This window comes from Peromyscus eremicus, chromosome 7 (genome assembly GCF_949786415.1).
Source record: "Peromyscus eremicus chromosome 7, PerEre_H2_v1, whole genome shotgun sequence".
NCBI lineage: Eukaryota > Metazoa > Chordata > Mammalia > Rodentia > Cricetidae > Peromyscus > Peromyscus eremicus.
Window position 1 is genome coordinate 14597460 of NC_081422.1, and position 17220 is coordinate 14614679.

Sequence of the window (17220 nt, forward strand, 5' to 3'; positions counted from 1 at the left end):
TTTAAAAAGTATGTAGAGATCATGCAATGTATTCCAGGAAATTCAAAGCAAGACAGCTGTGAGGCTAGTCTACACTGTTTACTTGTGTTCAGACCACAAGAAGATGGAAGAAAATGTAAATGGCTTTACTTTTCCTATTGTCTTTCTCCATGTTTTATTGATTTTTACATTTAAAACATTACTTTCAGAAAATCGTTACATTATTCATGGAATCAGACTTCTATATGCCTTAGGGCCCCAAGTTCTGAGTCTAATTCTGGAGTCATTTCTGACCCGCTCACTCATTCCTTCACCTAATTCTTATCTTGGATGATCCATAAGGGGAGAGGGTAATGACCCAAGAGAATCTGGGTGGAAGTTCTGCAGAAGATGAGCACAGAGAATCTAAGTTGAAGAGAACCTTGAGATGGCTAGGACTTCATGAGGTAGAGGAATTGGAGAAACACATATTAGTGCAATGGCTGACATGCAGTGAGTGACAAGGAGAGTACACACCACACTGAAGAGGTATATTCATTTTACACCATGAGAATTTCTATACTGATGTGGTTTGAATGTAGATTGTTCCTTATAGTCTCACATATTTAATCACTCGGTCTCTCTAGGTGTTGACACTTGGATGGTTGTGGGAAAGCTATGAAATGGAGCATTGCTGGAAGAAGAGGTCCATAGGGTGCTGGGCTTTGAGATGTTATAGCCTGGCCCCACTTCCTGTTTTCTGTTTCTTAACTGCTTGTGTAATATGACCAGCTTAGTGCCTGTACCAGTCACCATGCTTTCCCCACTATAATGGACTGTGTCCCTCTGGAACTGTAAGCCAAACTAAACCCTTCTTTACATTGCTGTTGTCAGATATTTTGTTTTAGCAGCAAGAAAAGTAATTAATACAAGTAGTTTCACAAATTCTGCTGTGCCTGAAGAAAGACATACTATGAGGCCATAAACCATAACTAACAATCTCCATGAAGTCTTAACAAAAGAGGAATATTTCTCACTTAGTTCCCAGGGACCTCCTCAGTGACAAAGTCAAGAAAGTCACAGGTGCTGAGTCTGATCAATGTGGTTTATTTATTCTTTGGATCCTGCTAGGGAAAAGGTAGGTGGAGTCATGGGAACTTCCTCAGGTCTAGGTGAGGCAGGTAATAACCTAGGCGGTGACGTTGAACCTGGTAGTCTCCCTCCTTTTTTCTTCTGCAGACAGTTACCTGTGAGGGTCAGGAGAAACCATAAAAATGAATTAGCCATCCATCCAGGTAGGGGAGATATCAGGAATGAAAACATGGGCAAAGCTAGAGACCTGATCTTTCTTATATCTCTCTTCTTCCTTTTTCTGTTTGGGTTTCTCCCTTAAAATGCTTTCTCTCTCTCTCTAGTCTCAACTATTACTTCACCCATATATCTATTATTTCTATTTCTGAATTAATTTATTAATATTAATTAAACATTTAGCTCTCAATCATGTATAAACTTCTCGGTCAAACATCAATAATCTAGTCTCTGCTTGTGTCATCAGTTGCCTCTGAATTATGTATCATCTTGCAATCATTTATGATTCTATCATCTATCTATCATGTATTAATAATGTATTGTCTGTTATCTATATAGCTACTATCAACCATCTGCATATCCTTCTGTCAATTGGGTTCTGTCAACCATCTATCCATCATATATCTCTCTCTATATTTCTAACTATCAAGCACTTATCTACTTATTTATAATTTTTTCCCTAATATTCTTGTCTCATTCTCATCCCAATTTCTGTGCTTCCTCCCCACTGTCATTTTTCTAGCTTAAAGGACAAATAACTGACATGCAGTAAAGTCAACACATTTAAAGTGAATGATTTAGGGAAGCACAGTAGTATATCTACTCACAGCAATTAGGAAGTTGTTAATTTAATACTAACCTGGGCTATATAGTGAAATTCTGTTTCAAAAAGAAATAATTCATTTAAAGTTTTTATTATAACCCTTTAAACTATCATGTAGAAAGGGGATGAAAAACACCCATTTATCATCTCTATGTTATGCTTCACCATAATTCTTTCTTTCCTGACATTTGCAAACATAATATGTTTCAAGAAATCTCAGGGATAATTTCTGTCTCTACAGATCAACCATTCATTATTTTTTATTACTGAATAGCATTCAATTGTTGAGATATACTTCTTGATGGAAACTTTTTGTTTTGTTTTCAGGTTGTGTTCACTTTTGTCTGTCTTTCAATCTTTTCTTTCTTTCTTTCTTTCTTTCTTTCTTTCTTCCTTCCTTCCTTCCTTCCTTTCTTTCCCTCATTTCTTTTTTTAAATTTGGCTATGACTAAAAAGGTAGTTATTCACTTTTTTTTTTTTTTTTACAAATCTTTGGATAGATGTTCTCTCTTTTTTATAGTCTTTAAAAGAACTTTTTTTCATATGATATATTTTGATTATTTTCAATCCCTCAACTCCTCCAAGATATTCTTCACCTCCCTAACCCAACTCAACTTCATGCTCTTACACCTTCTCTTAAAAAAAGAAAAAAATCAAAACAAAAACTCAATAAGACAAAAAAAAATGCCAAAAAAAAGCCCCACTCCCACAAAAAATCCCAATGAAGTTCATTTTGTGTTCGTCAACTACTCCTGGCCATAGTGCCTGCTCTGGAGTGTGGTTGATATATCTAGTGACACTCCATTGGGGGGAAATGATTTTTCCCTTTGCCAGCAAGTGTCAGTCAGTTACAAAGAGCTTCTTGGTTAGGAATGGGACTTTGTATCTACCTCCCCTTTTCAGTGCTGGAATTTTGTCTGGCTTGAACTTGCACAGGTCTTATAGATAGGTATGTTCATTTTTCATGCAAAAATTAATAGGATTAGAATGGTTATGTCCTGTGGCAAGTATATGTAACTCTCAAAGAAATGACCAACCTACATTCCACTCGTTCTCAGTAAGAGTTTCTGTTACTTTATATCTTTGCCAGCACTTACTAGTATCAACTTTCTAGTTATTGTTTTAATCACTGTGCTATATTACTGTGTGAATTTCACTAATGACTAATGTTAGAATTTTAAATTCCATTGTAGAACACACTGACTACAGTTACTATAATACATATTTCATAAATGCTAAGGGTAGGATTCATACCATACAAAATGATATTTACTTGGTTTAGTCATTTTTAATGCATACCTTACAACTTATACAAATACACATTATTTGTCAAATAAAAATAAAATAGATACTAAGTATGGTGGAACACAATTGTCATCCCATTGCTTGGGAGGCAGAAACTAAGGGAGGGAGGTCTTGAACTGATGATCCTCCTTGGCTACCTAGTGATTTTGAAGCCAGCCTAGGCTAAAAGCACATAAATAAATAAATAAATAAATAAATAAATAAATAAATAAATAAATAAATAAAATATTGATTGCAGTAAAATTAGAAAAAGTAGATTTAAAAGGTCAGCCACATACAATCTAGAGGAAAATATTCACAAATCATATCACCAGTGAAGGACTTGTGTATGTATAATAGACATTCATGTTCTGCATAACATTAGGGCCTTATTTTAAAAATGCAATGTCATTATAAAAACATTATAGACATTCTTTAAACAAGCTTAGATGGCTACAATGACACTAGGCAGCATCATTTTTGGAGAACATTCTCATTTATGTGACACAAATGTCACATCCTAGGACCATCCTAGACCAAGGAAGTGCTGTTTGGGCTTGCCTGTTTAAAAGTTCTTAACAATTCAGTATTGAGAATACAGGACCCTCCCCCGAACTTCCTTGCTCACCAGGAAACAGCACATCAGGCATGTGATGAGTACCAGTAGTACCGCCAAGCAGATGAGAATGATGGCCCAGAAGGGAAGACCTGGGGAGATAAATACTAGAATAAATCCCTCATTGCCACCATGGCAATCCTTCCCCAGCCCTGTGTGGCCTGAGGATGGGTATGAAGCTTGTGGAGAGAGCTTAGTGGCTCAATTTCATGTGACTCCACACCCCACTTCTTTCTGTATAGGCTTCCAATAGGAAGAAAACCCTAATGTCTGTCCACTCTAACTCATCAGTCTTTGCCATGGTTGGACCCTCTTTCATTTATGACCCTTTGCATACAGCACTTGATAACAAGGTTACAGAGAAGGTGCTGCTATGATACCCTAGGCATGGACTACTCTGAAACTTACCAGAATTCTTTATCACATCATCCTCCCTGTTTGAAGAATATCCTGGGAATAAATGAAACATAAATTGCATATGAGAATGTCTTATTTACTTATTTTGAGTTTTTCAATACAGGGTTTCTCTGTGTAGCCCTGGCTGTCCTGGAACTCACTCTGTAGACCAGGCTGGCCTCAACCTCAGATTTACCTGCCTCTGCCTCCCGACTGCTAGGATTAAAGGTATATGCTACGACATCAGGCCAGTTTTTCCTCTTATTTGGGGGTAGGTATAAAATCCAAGGTCTTAGACATGGGAGGAGAGTTCCGTACCACTGAGATATACCCTCAGGCATGCTTTATTCATTTTTTTTTAAAATTTTTGTTCCTTTGAGGCAGGATCTCATTATATAGCCCTTTTGGAACTCACTATTTATTCCAGGCTGTCCTTGAACTCGTAAAGATCTACCTGCCTCTGCCTTGACAAAACTTAGACTAAGACAGTCATCATCATGCCTGGCTATTCATTTAAATAAAACTTTACAAAAATACAGAATAGAGTTATAATCCACTGCTTAAATTTAAGTATTTAATTTTGTTCAATTAAAATAGTATTTACAAATGATTGTCACTTCCTACCCTTGTTTCATTTAGCATTTTCATTCAGATTTTAAAATCAATTAGACATCACAAATTTTACCCTGAAAAAAAGAAGAAATCTATCTAAGAACCCATGGCTGGGAATGTCATCTTGTCTTCACTGACCAGGGAGCCTTACCATCGACAAGGACACTCTTCCTGTCCAGGGTGAAGTTCAGCAACTGGGTGCCATTTTGTGTCATCCGCAGGAATTCCTCATAAATAGCAACTCGGTCCACTCGCCGAGCCAATGGTGAGAAGTTACACAGGGAATCAACTCCTGTGTGGTTGCTGTCGGAGACAGACCTGAGAGAGCACAGAGGATGAACAAGGATGTCTGTTATTCTACATTTGTTGTACATTCTCTGTTGCTATTCTCTTTTTTGGAGAATTTTGTCCAACAATGCAACATTCTACACCTGCACTTTCTGATACAGGTGTTAATTGTTGATACTTTATACTAGAAATGTGGCTAGGCCTAAATGAGTATTCTGTATTATACTCATCCTCCGAAGGTTCTGTGATCATTGTGTAATGGGGCAGAAAGATTATATGAGCCAGAGGTCATGAAGGAAGGCTGTGAAACAGTGTTTTCTAGATAAAACTGTACCACTGCATTTATGAGCTCACAACTGCTGTGGTTGCCTACAAATAGCTTACATAAGCTAAAGCCAGGCTAAGACCTTGTTGCTGAAGGTACCACACACTTTTTTCCTAAGACATGGAGAAATCACGCTGGAACTGACCAGGAAGATTGCTCCCCAGTGGCCAGCTTTCACAGTGCTAGGAGGTGCTATTCAGGATTCTGGGCTTGGGGGGTGAGCACTAGCAGTCTTATTCACCTGTGAATCCTGGGAACTACAATTACAACCAGTCCATCAAGACTTTGCCATGGGTTCAGTAATGGCACAAATGTTATAGGGGTAACAAATTGCTCTCCAACTGGATTTAAGACCTGCTTGCTCTACGGGAGGAAATATGCCTGACACTAAATCTGGCCAAGAACCCACAGTTGTGGAGCTCATAGCCTTCAAGAGTGAACCCATTACTATTATTTGATAAATGGACACAGTTGGCAGAGACAGTCAACCAGGAATCATAATCACATGGAGTCTACAGTACCATGGCCTCCTAGATCTCTCCTCAGGTGAGATTCTGCTATCTTTTTGAAATTTTTTTTTTTTCTTTCGAGACAGGGTTTCTCTGTGTAGCTTTGCGCCTTTCCTGGGACTCACTTGGAAGCCCAGGCTGGCCTCGAACTCACAGAGATCCGCCTGGCTCTGCCTCCCGAGTGCTGGGATTAAAGGCGTGCGCCACCACCGCCTGGCATTGAAAAATATTTTTACTGTGCTTATTTGTGTGTGTGTGTGTGTGTGTGTGTGTGTGTGTGTGTGTGTGTGTTCACATGTGTTGCATTGCTCATATGGAGGTCAGAGGACAACTTTTAGGAGTCAGTTCTCTCTATCATGAGCATTTTGGGGCTTAAACTTATCATTCTTGGCAGCAAGTGTGTTTTTATCTACTCAGACATCTTATCGACTGAGAGATTCTCAGATCATGAAGGCACTTGATTTACTGAGACAATGATGGCTTATTTGAGATAAGGTAATACTATATAGTCTCAGTTGCTCTTGAACCCCTGATCCTCCTGCCTTGGTCTTCAATACTTAGACAGACATTAGTAGGTATCAGGCCATTGAAGATGGACTCCTCCCTCATAATCAGCTTTGGATTCCACAGCCTGATTCCTTGTTAACACTAGAAAAGCATTACATGTGTGTTTCTTAAAATTTCAAATTCATATGAAAAGGTGGCAATATTATAGTTTTGTCGAAGTCCTTTAAGGCAAAGTTACTTCTTTCTGGTCAAAAGAATGTATTCTGAGTTCTACCTCTATCCATGGGTAGAGCCATGATTGTCTGTTCTGCCTCAAAGTTAAGAACATTATATAACACTATCTCCTTCTTTAAGAGTTAATCTAACCAGGTTAGGAAATGCTAAGGATATAGGAACAATTAGCCTCCTAAAAAGTTATGTATTCATACTCACCAGAAGCACATTCTTTGATGCACTTGCTTACAGTTCCTCACTGTCTGCTTTTCCGAGTACAATTAAAAAATCATTGCCTTTCCCCTTTCTATCTATTTTTTATGTGCCAGCCAATGTCCTAAGCATGCTTTCCCTGGCAATCTAAGCATCCTTACTCTTTCTCTGAAGACTTCCTTCACCCCTTCTGGCACAAACACTTCATATACTGTTTGAAGACCCCTAAGGCTTAACTTGACTCAAAAAGCATAGAGTTTTCTTTTTTTCTTCTCTCTCCTCTTCCTGGAAGGTCCTAGAATTTACACCTTGACTATTCTGTTCTTTTTCCCTCAGTCTAATAAAAGAGTAATCAAGTTTCCTTTTTAGTTCTTTTAAAAGTTGTTTTGTCAGTAAGTCTAAATTCATAAATTGGAACCTCAATTCTCTAGGAAAAAGAGTACTGGGGTTACAGATATGTCTCCATGCTTGGCTCTATGTGGTAGTTCTTGATGATTCTTACTCTCATCCACAAATCAAGTATTTTATGTTGAAATCCAAATTACTCAAATAAAAGTTAGCTTGTTTGAATGTTGCCATTTTTTATGCAGATGTATATTTGCTGTAGTTCTGTACTCTGGATTGCATGACCCTTCCTACCAATCACTATTATATCTGGTAGGCTTCATAAACTCAGCTAAGTTTCTAAGATAGTTGGACTCCCTATTGTATGAAAATGCTAGCTTTTAGGCAACAATTTTATATCCCTTGAGTTGTCTTCCCTAAAATAGGAACCAAGAAATGATGAAAAGAGAATCATTTTAAGTTTCTCTCCCCCTGCCCAGCTCTGGGTAACAGGTGCATGAGGCCACGCCAGGTTTTTATATGGGTGCTAGGGATCCAAACTCAAGTCTCCATGCAAGGTAATTATTTTACTTACATTGTGGCTGCTACCCTTGACAAGGCCACTAGAGGGGAGTGCTGTCCCGGGACTGTTCCCCATGGCTGCACTGTTATAATGTAGAGACTCCACATTAGTAATTTCCTAGATTTCATAGTGCAGGGCTGTAATCCTAGCACTCTACACCAGAGGTGGAGGTAGTGGGACCAGAAATTCAAGGTCATATTCAGTTACATAGTGAGTTTGAGGTCAAGATGTCCTCAGGGTCCATAGGCCCTGAATTGGCACTTACCTGAAGGCTAAAACTTGACAGTCAGAAAAGTAACTCTTGATGCTGCTGTTTCTGAAAAGCTGGTTGAGCTGAAAGACAGGGCCATGTTCCCTATGTCAGAACCTCAGGTTCCATTAGCCACTAAGTATACTTCCCAATCTATGTTTTTATTGACAAATGCAAGCCCAAGCACAGGATGTCTTGTTCCAGGGCATGACGTAGCTGTAGCACCCTTTCCTAGCTATTGAGTCTCTTTGTGTTCTTCATAATTTATAAATGGGAATAAGAATGTGTTTTCAAGAACTCTTATTCTTAGAAAACTACCCACTGACCCAGTGTTCACAGTCAGATTCTGCCTGGGAGTGAAGTGGAGAAGCAACATGATTCTCACCGCATATTCAATACTTCTTTTGTTTTGCTGGTGTTTGCTGGTGCCTGGCTGGGCTATGTCTTGGGAATAGGGTAGATTGGTGATGGTGAAGTTCAGGTTGAAATGCTGAGAGCTGGAACTGGTTGTTGGGACTTCTGTTGGCAGAAGAATGGGTGGCTTCATGTCTGAGAGAGAGAGAGAGAGAGAGAGAGAGAGAGAGAGAGAGAGAGAGAGAGAGAGAGAGATAAAACTTCCATATTAACTATTTGTCAACAACCAATCAGCTATTGATTATTCATTTTGGGCACCCAAGGAGGCAGCTCATCTTAGTTTACATGTAGGATGCTAAGGAGATGGCTCAGTCAGTGTGTGCTCACTGCACCAGCATGAAGACCTGAATTTGAATCCCTAGCACACACATAAAAAACTGGGAGAAATGACCTACTACTATTATTCTGCTAAATTTACATAGTATAAACTACCTTATGAATTCTTATCTCTCTACCTATAGATTAATGCTACTTTCACACCTCACCAGAGAAGTTCCTTTGCCTAGTAGATAATGACAATTGTTAATAAAGAAATTCATAAATGATCAAAGTAGAGAGAATAAATTTCTCTGAAGTGCTCAGCCACAAATGGGACATCTATATCACATACACTGCCCCATAAGGTTTAGGGACCGTTATGGAATAGGATGTGGAAAGATTGTCAGAAGTGCCAGTGGTCAGCAAGGACTGGAGCAAATCAGCACTTTGTAGACATAATAGTACAGCCATATTTATGACCTGACAGCAGCTGTGGTTGTCATCACAAGGTATGTACAAGATAAATCCAGTAAATATTCCAGCAAGAAGAGAGGACTTCACAAGCCTCCATCCCTAGCTGAGGAGCCTAGCAGTTGAACGCTTCTGATGGATAAAGAGTCTATTTTTTTTTTTTTTTGTAAGAGTGTGGCCCTAGTAGGTCCACCACATCCAGTGTGTGACTCCACAGTAGATCCATGAATATACGGGCATCACAAACTGGACTTGGTGGGTTATGAGAAACAAGAGAATATTAAGTTGGGGGGGGGTAGAAGATGAGGGTGGATATGTAAGGAGTTAAGGGGATCAAAACGCATTGTATGCATGAATGAAGTTCTCAAAACATTAATACAAATATTATATTTAAAAAGCTGGGTGTAGGCTTTACTGACTCCCCATGGGAAGTCTTACTTTTTCGGAGGAGGGAATGGGGGATAAGGGGGAGGCTGGGGGTGGGAGGAGGAAAGAGAGAGGGATCTGTGGTTGGTATGTAAAATGAATAAAAAATTTCTTAATAAAGAGAAAATGAAAGAAAAAGAAAAAAAAGCTGGGTGTAGCATGTACCTGTAACCCTAGCACTTGGGAGAAGGAGACTGCAGGATTGTTAGGTCTTACTGGTGATCTAGTATGTTTGGATGGTGAGATCCAGGTAGAGTCTCAAATAATAAAGTGGAGTGAAATACAGAAAGACACCTGGTATCAACTTCTCCATCCACACCATGTACACTACACTCACAAAGTTTACAAAATAAAATAAATCCCTAGGTGTATTTGCTTCATATTCCTCTTCTTGCTTCTTTTGGATGAATCATAGACAGGAACCATTAACATGGGCCTCCAGAAATCCTCTTTTATACCTTTATTTCACTACTACTCAGAAACCTTTTTCTTTCACTTAATTGACTTTATTGCTTCCACTTATGAAACCAGCACCACCGTATGTACCTATCACATGCAGATCTGTCAGCTGGTAGGTGGCACCCAGCCAGTGGGAGGAGGCATTCAATGTCTTATTTAAAAAGACTTGCTTCACAAGGTTGGGGTCAAGATAAGAGGAGAACAATGCCTTGATAGTGACCATCACGGAGCCCGACCTAGGAAGAGAGACCGTAAGAATTCAGATAGCAATGAATACTAACAGTGTTTCAAGCTGCTACTTTTAAATTCTCATAGATCTATGAGTACGAATTGGGGTTATCCAGATTCCTCAGGATCCCTAGTTTCTGGTTTTCTAGGAAATAAGCTGAAACTATTACAGTAGCAACAAAAACATATATTAAATACTTGATATGTATTACTATCCTTAAAATGTGGCTTCTATCACTCTGGTGGAAGATGTTACTATAATTATCCCCATGTTAAATTTCAGAGGTGGACAACACTTACAATATAAGTATAAAAACCTGAGTTCAGACAACAGTACCTTTCTAAAAAAAAATCAGGGCATGTCGGCCTGTGCACAGTCCTATAACCCTAGCATTATCAGGGCCAGACAGGAGAGTTGCTGGTCTTGTTTACTGCAAACCTAACTCCAGGTTCAGGGAGATGCCCTGTCTCAAGGGAATAAGGTGGAGAGTGACATAGCAGGACATCTGATATCCTGTGCTTGTTCACCACCCCCCCACACACATGAATGTAGCACTCACATATACCACATATATACAAATAAATGAACACCAAAGGTACTGAACTTTGCAAGTATTGCAAGCCCTATGTTTGGTGGCCCAATGCTTTCAAGCACAGTCATCTTTGTCGTCCCCCTAAGACCAGCTTTTAAATCTCATGTTGATAGTTTTAGAAAAATCATTTATCCGAGGCTCAGATTCTCATATATGACCACTGTAACTACCTCATAGAGACCTATGAGAGGATTAAATAAAATGATCATGTGTGAAACTGTTCAATAGAGAGGCTAGTCTGGGATATAAAATTATCATGTTTATACTTTAAATTCTATGTCAAAAAACTGTTCTACCATATCCATCCCATTATTGCTAAATCTATGGAAGCTGAGCAGTTTCCAACCTTCAGAACTTACGTCAAGTTGGTGACCAGACAAGACTGGAATATTTCTTGTAGCTGGCTGCCTGTGTAGAGTGTGGTGACCTAGAAGTAGGAGTAGGGAAGATTGGTTAGAGAGAATTCCCACAGGGGTGGAAAGATCACTAGAAACAAAGCAAAGAACATGGGTTTGGGACAAAGGAGACCTCAATTCAAACACTAGCTCTGCTCTGACTTACTGTATACCTCCAGGCACCCCATAACTGGTATGGTTTAAGTCTGAAATGTCCCTTGGGGGAGGCTCATGTCTTTAAGGCCCATTTTCTACTGTACCTATATGGAGCTTACAAGAAATGATTAGATGATAAAAGCTTTGACTTTTTTTTCCCCTCAAGATAGGCTTTTTCTGTGTAGTTCTGGCTGTGCTAGAACTAGCTTTGTAGAGCAGACTGGCCTCGAACTCAGAGTCCACCTGCCTTTGCCTCCCAAGTGCTAGGATTAAAGGCATGCATCCCCACAGCCCAGCCAAGCTTTGACCTCTTGATGGACTGACCCATCTAGGAGTTCATAATTAAGTGAAGTCTTAGGAAGCAGTGGAAACTGTAAGGGAAGAGGTCTAATTGGAGGAAATTGGGAGTGTGCTGTTCAAAGATGAGATCTTGTCTCTGATTCTTCCTCTCTTTACTTTACTTTCTGGCTGTCATGTGGGAGTAGTTCTATCATCCACACATTCCGGAAATGGTTATGATCTGCCTCACTTTAGACCCAAAGTAACAGAGATGGCTGAGCACAGACTGGTACCTCTGACACAATCAGTCCAAAAGAAACCTTTCTTTGGAAAGCTGTTTATTTTAGGTATTTTTTTTTATAGCAACAGAAAGCTAAATTTTTTATTTATTATTATTATTTTGTGTGTATGATGTGGGGTTCACTCATGCCATGGCACATATCTGGAGGTCATAGCACAACGTTATGGAATTCTTTCCTTCCACCCTTAGATGTGGAGTGACTTGGGGTGTTTGATCTAGGAATCAAACTCAGGTCATTAGGTTTGGCCAGCAAGGGTTTTACGCTCTGAGCCATCTCTTCAGCCCTCACAGTGCTCCTCTATGAGCTTCAGTTTCTGTGCCTGGGAAATAGACAACCAAGCTACACTGGCACCTTTGTAAGCACTAGAGAAGTGGAAACACATCAGCAAAGTTGAAATAATTACTTGGTAGATATAAGTCCGATGGAGTAATGATAGGAGTACTCAGGGAAGGAAGAGATGGGCGATTTGAAAGTGACCTCACCTTATCTTCGATGTCCCTCTCTAGAGTGACATACTCTGAAGATGTTGGGTCTGTGTTGCTAAGGTTCCAGTTGATGATTCGAAAGTTTATCTGGTACTTGCCCTTTATGGTTACATTCTGAAGCACATAGCCTACAGTAACAGAGGAAGAAAAGACCATTTTTTAAAATTTAAATAACATTTTTTTTCATTTATTTTACATATCAACCGCAGTTTCCCCTCCCTCATCTCCTCTAAGTCCTTCCCTCTCCCACTTCTATCTACCCTCCTCTGCATCCACTCCTCCTCCTTCTCAATTAAGAAAGGGGCAGGCCTCCCATGGGCTTGAGCAAAGCATTACACATCAAGTTGAGGGAGGACCAAAAGCTCCTCCTCTTGTGTCAAGGCTAGGCAAGATAATCCAGCATGGGGAACAGGTTCCCCCAAACCAGCTAAGTGCCTGGGAAAGGTCCTGATCTCACAGCTAGGAGTCATAGAAAGAGATCAAGCTAAACAACTGTCACACACAGGCAGAGGGCCTAGGTCCATTCCATGGAGGTTCTCTAACTGTTGGTCCAGAGTCCATGAGCTCCCTTGAGCTCAGGTCAGCTATCTCTATGGGTTCCCCTGTCATGACCCTCCCAACTCATACAATCCCTTCTCCTTTCCTTTGCAAGACTCTCAGAGCTCAACCCAATGCTTGGCTGTGGATCTCTGCATCTGCTTCCATCAGTTACTAGATAGAGTATCTATGATAACAATCAGGGTAGTCACCAATCTGATTACAGTAAAGACTTTTAGCTCTTTGCACAGGACTGGAGTTACATAGAAAACCTCTGCTATGAGAATGAACCTAAAGAAGGCATGCATGCTAGGGATATAGAGGACTCACAAATGGGAAGTTACTCCAAAGCACGGGGAAATGGAACTTTTATAGATGTTCATATTACTCAGATTTTTTTTTTTTTTTGCTTACTTGGGTTCTATTTTCTGGAATGTTCTTTCACTTTCTTCACCCAGAAAATTCCCATTTATGCTTCAGGAGTTCAACATAATGGATTTGGGGAAAGTATATACACCTATCTTGTTCTCTGTCTTGTCATACTTCTGTCATGTCAGACTCCATTTCAGGAATCCCTCCTAGTCTCACCATTCCTCTGAGCTCCTACAACACACCGCTGCTCATGTGAGACTTGTTAACATACAGGAATCCCATATGGAAGAATCTACAACCCTTTTCCCAAGGAACACATGGGTCAGACACTTGGATCTTGAATTAATGTTTATCACAAATCAGCCCAGAGGCTATTATATCATATGAAATAAATTGTAGAAAAATACACAATATGATCTCACTTATAAGTGGAATATTTTGTAAAATTATTATATACAATTTCCAAAACAATTCTGAGTAGGAAAAAGATCAAACTTACAGAGATAATGAATATAATAGTGCTATCAGTGTGTGTGTGTATGTGTGTGTGTGTGTGTGTGTGTGTGTGTTGTATGTGTGTGTAAGATGAGGATCTGTTAATCAAAAGGCATGGGTTCTCAGCTGAAGTGTACATCAACTGATGAATGGATAATGGCACAGATCGAGAATGAATTCTCACTTGTACCAACTTAAGGACACTTCTGGCAAATATTTGCAACCTAGAGGTGACTTAATGGGAGTTGAGAATTGAGTGGCGATGGCTGGAGGCTCAGGCACAGGAAGAGGATGGAGAAAGGTTGATCGATCAGCCTTCAGTTCCAGCTATATCGATGTAAAAACTCTGGTGCTGCTACACAGAGCATAACTACAGATGATGGCAATGAACTGCAAACTTCAGAAAGGGGAAAGGATTTTAAAGAATTTTTTCTTTTTACTATAAAGAAATGATAAACAGGGAGTTAGATATGTCTAACATGATTTAAACATTACCTAATGCAAAAAATTAATGGCAACATGTTCGCCCTGGAACATGTTAGCAACATATTATGTATTTGAGGGTCACTTAAAAGTACTGTTAAAAAAAGAAAAGAAACTTTAAATATACGAAGGTTTTAAGAAGGTAAAGTTCTGAAGATTATTGTAAAATATGGTGACTAGTTAATATGTATGTATAATTGATATTTTCAGATGTAAATTATACAAAGAAAGTGGTTTCAGTCAGGCATTTCTACACATGCATAAATATGTATGATCATTCTTAGTTTCTTTTTTAATGGAAACTTTTTTATGAAGAAATTTATTTATTTATTTTATATATCATCCACAGATCCCCCTCTCATCCCTCCTTCTGCTCCCCTACAGCCTTCCCTCTACAACTCACCCATCCCCTCCTCCAAAAAGGTAAAGCCTCCCATGGGGAGTCAGCAAAGCCCAGTACTTTATCTCCTTCCCTCTCCTGGTTTTCTCTTTCCCTTTCCCATCATGCTTAAAGTTTTGATAGAGGATGTTTGGTTTGGTTTTGTATTATTGAGACAAAGTTTTACACTGCCCCAATGGGCTGGGAACTTACTATGTGACCCAAGCTGGTCTTGTACTAATGACAATCCCCCTGCTTCAGCCTTCTGTGTACTGGGATTATAAGTGTTAGTCACTGGGCCCAGTTCTGAGAAAGGATTTTAAATGTTCTTCCTGTTATTTCTGTCTCTCTGTCTCTCCCTTTCACTAGCTATTTACAGGGATATGTGTGTTAACTACTTTGATTGTAGTAAATCATTTCATAAGCTATGCTTATACCAAACTGTCACTGTGATTATTTTAGCTACATACAGTTTTTTTTTAAATTTTATTTATTTATTATGTATGCAGTGTTCAGCCTGCAGGCTAGAAGAGGGCACCAGATCTCATTACAGATGGTTGTGAGCCACCATGTGGTTGCTGGAACTTGAACTCAGGACCTCTGGAAGAGCAGTCAGTGCTCTTAACCTCTGAGCCATTTCTCCAGCTCAGCTATATACAGTTTTATCTATCACTTAAATCTCAACAAAGCAGGAGGCTTTTAAATGTATGATATTAGTTTGGTCAACAAATTTCTTGTCATTTATCTGTCTTCCTTGTGAAAGTTTAGGGAAGGGTATTACTCTACAACCAACATAAGGGCTAACTTGGTTTCATAGAGAAGGAAATAGAATGAGGTCATGTAAGTGCAGGCTCAGGACAACCAATCACTGTTGACAATGGCTTTCCTAGTCCATGAGATGGAGGCCTGACATTCTTACATAAGGCATTTGAATTGTATACTTACCTTCTATCCACCCACTGAAACAACTCATTTTCAAGATCACATCTTGATGCTCCTCAAGATGGCTATAAACCCATGGTTTAAAGAATCTTCCTGTCTCATCTTTCCAAGTAGTGAGGACTAAAAGTACATACCATAATCCCTGGCTACACAATTAATATTTAATGATCATTTTTGATTCCTGCCAAGAAAATGGAACTGATTCACAACTTGCTTTATTGCAGTGATACTCTAGCTTGTTTCTAGCTCCTTCTCTCTGGGATGGTTGAAGGTATGGGCAGGGACTATTGTTTTCCCCTTGAGTATAATGGAGGGAGGTTTGGTAGTGGGTCACTTACCACTAGGTGTAGTTCTTGTAATCTGGTGAGTGTAACCTGGAAGACAGGGAAAAGAGGTATTGGTGAGGTATTTGTGAAAATAGCTTAGCAACCTGGGACCCTATCTGTGTCAAGCTATTAACACATTCCTTTCTAGTCAGAGCAATAGGTCACTCTACCATCACAACTTCTTACTAGCCTACTACCCACCACCTGTTAGTCCCTTTGTGGGCAAACATATCCATGAACGAGAGGTGGTGTACCAATGCAGCCTGAACTAGTTTTAGATGCATGAGTGCAGTTTCAGGGAAAATTCTCTATTTAGCATCATATGAGTGCATGAGTAGACATGAATATGATTAAAATAAAATGTATCATTAGAAAGTACAGCCGCAATGAACAAAGATTTATATGACCTACACATAACAATCAAAACAGAAAGCCAGCTGTAACCCAACCCCAGTAAACAATTCAACCTCCTCTAGGACCCACAGAAAGGAGCCTTGAGAAGGTGACCAAAGGCTCTTGAGCAAATCGAGCTTCAGCTTACTGCTTCCTTATAGTTTATCTGGTCTGTATATTTTGCTTTGCTTTTGAAATAAAGTTCTTGCTACTTAATTATTTGTGTGTGCCTTTTCTTTTCTTTCTTTCTTTTTTTTTTTTTTTGGTTTTTCGAGACAGGGTTTCTCTGTGTAGCTTTGTGCCTTTCCTGGAACTCACTTGGTAGCCCAGACTGGCCTCGAACTCACAGAGATCCGCCTGGCTCTGCCTCCCGAGTGCTGGGATTAAAGGCGTGTGCCACCACCACCCGGCTTGTGTGTGCCTTTTCAATTCTTTGAAGAAATACTGAAAATCTAGAAACACTAAGATCAGACAGACACCACGAGTAACTGGCAGGTATAGAAAAAAATTAAAGGATGCCTGGAAACACTCCACAGCAAACCATAGACCACACTCACCATTGACATAGAGACTATTCTGGTCCAGCATGTAGCTACCCAGATGGGTGATGCCATGGGTCAGCTGACTCAGCTTTGTATATAGCTCCTGAGTGTCAAGCTCAGGATATGCTGGGTTATGGTGGTAGGAGCAGATAGCACTCACACCAGTGGCTGTTCCATTCTTCTTGGGCCTAAAGAGAAAGGAATATAGAGACATTGGAAAGATCCTAATATGGATATAAGTCCCAAAGAAGGAGGACCAAGCAAGAGACACAATAAGGGATGACCATTCCTGTGG

The 17220-nt window shown here is 39.6% G+C and overlaps 1 protein-coding gene across 1 annotated transcript in view; it reads right to left on the minus strand.

Moving 5' to 3' along the window:
- Positions 1-1045: 1045 nt before the first annotated feature.
- Muc16 (mucin 16, cell surface associated) overlaps positions 1046-17220 on the minus strand; it is a 200071-nt gene continuing 183896 nt past the window's right edge. The window contains exons 79-89 of the mRNA XM_059267231.1: positions 16941-17113; positions 16003-16038; positions 12454-12584; positions 11199-11266; positions 10106-10254; positions 8376-8539; positions 8006-8073; positions 4930-5096; positions 4179-4220; positions 3783-3862; positions 1046-1205 (exon numbers count right to left, since the gene is read on the minus strand). Coding sequence (XP_059123214.1) covers positions 1107-1205; positions 3783-3862; positions 4179-4220; positions 4930-5096; positions 8006-8073; positions 8376-8539; positions 10106-10254; positions 11199-11266; positions 12454-12584; positions 16003-16038; positions 16941-17113 — 1177 coding nt within the window. The 3' untranslated portion in view covers positions 1046-1106. The remainder of the gene's footprint in view (positions 1206-3782; positions 3863-4178; positions 4221-4929; positions 5097-8005; positions 8074-8375; positions 8540-10105; positions 10255-11198; positions 11267-12453; positions 12585-16002; positions 16039-16940; positions 17114-17220) is intronic.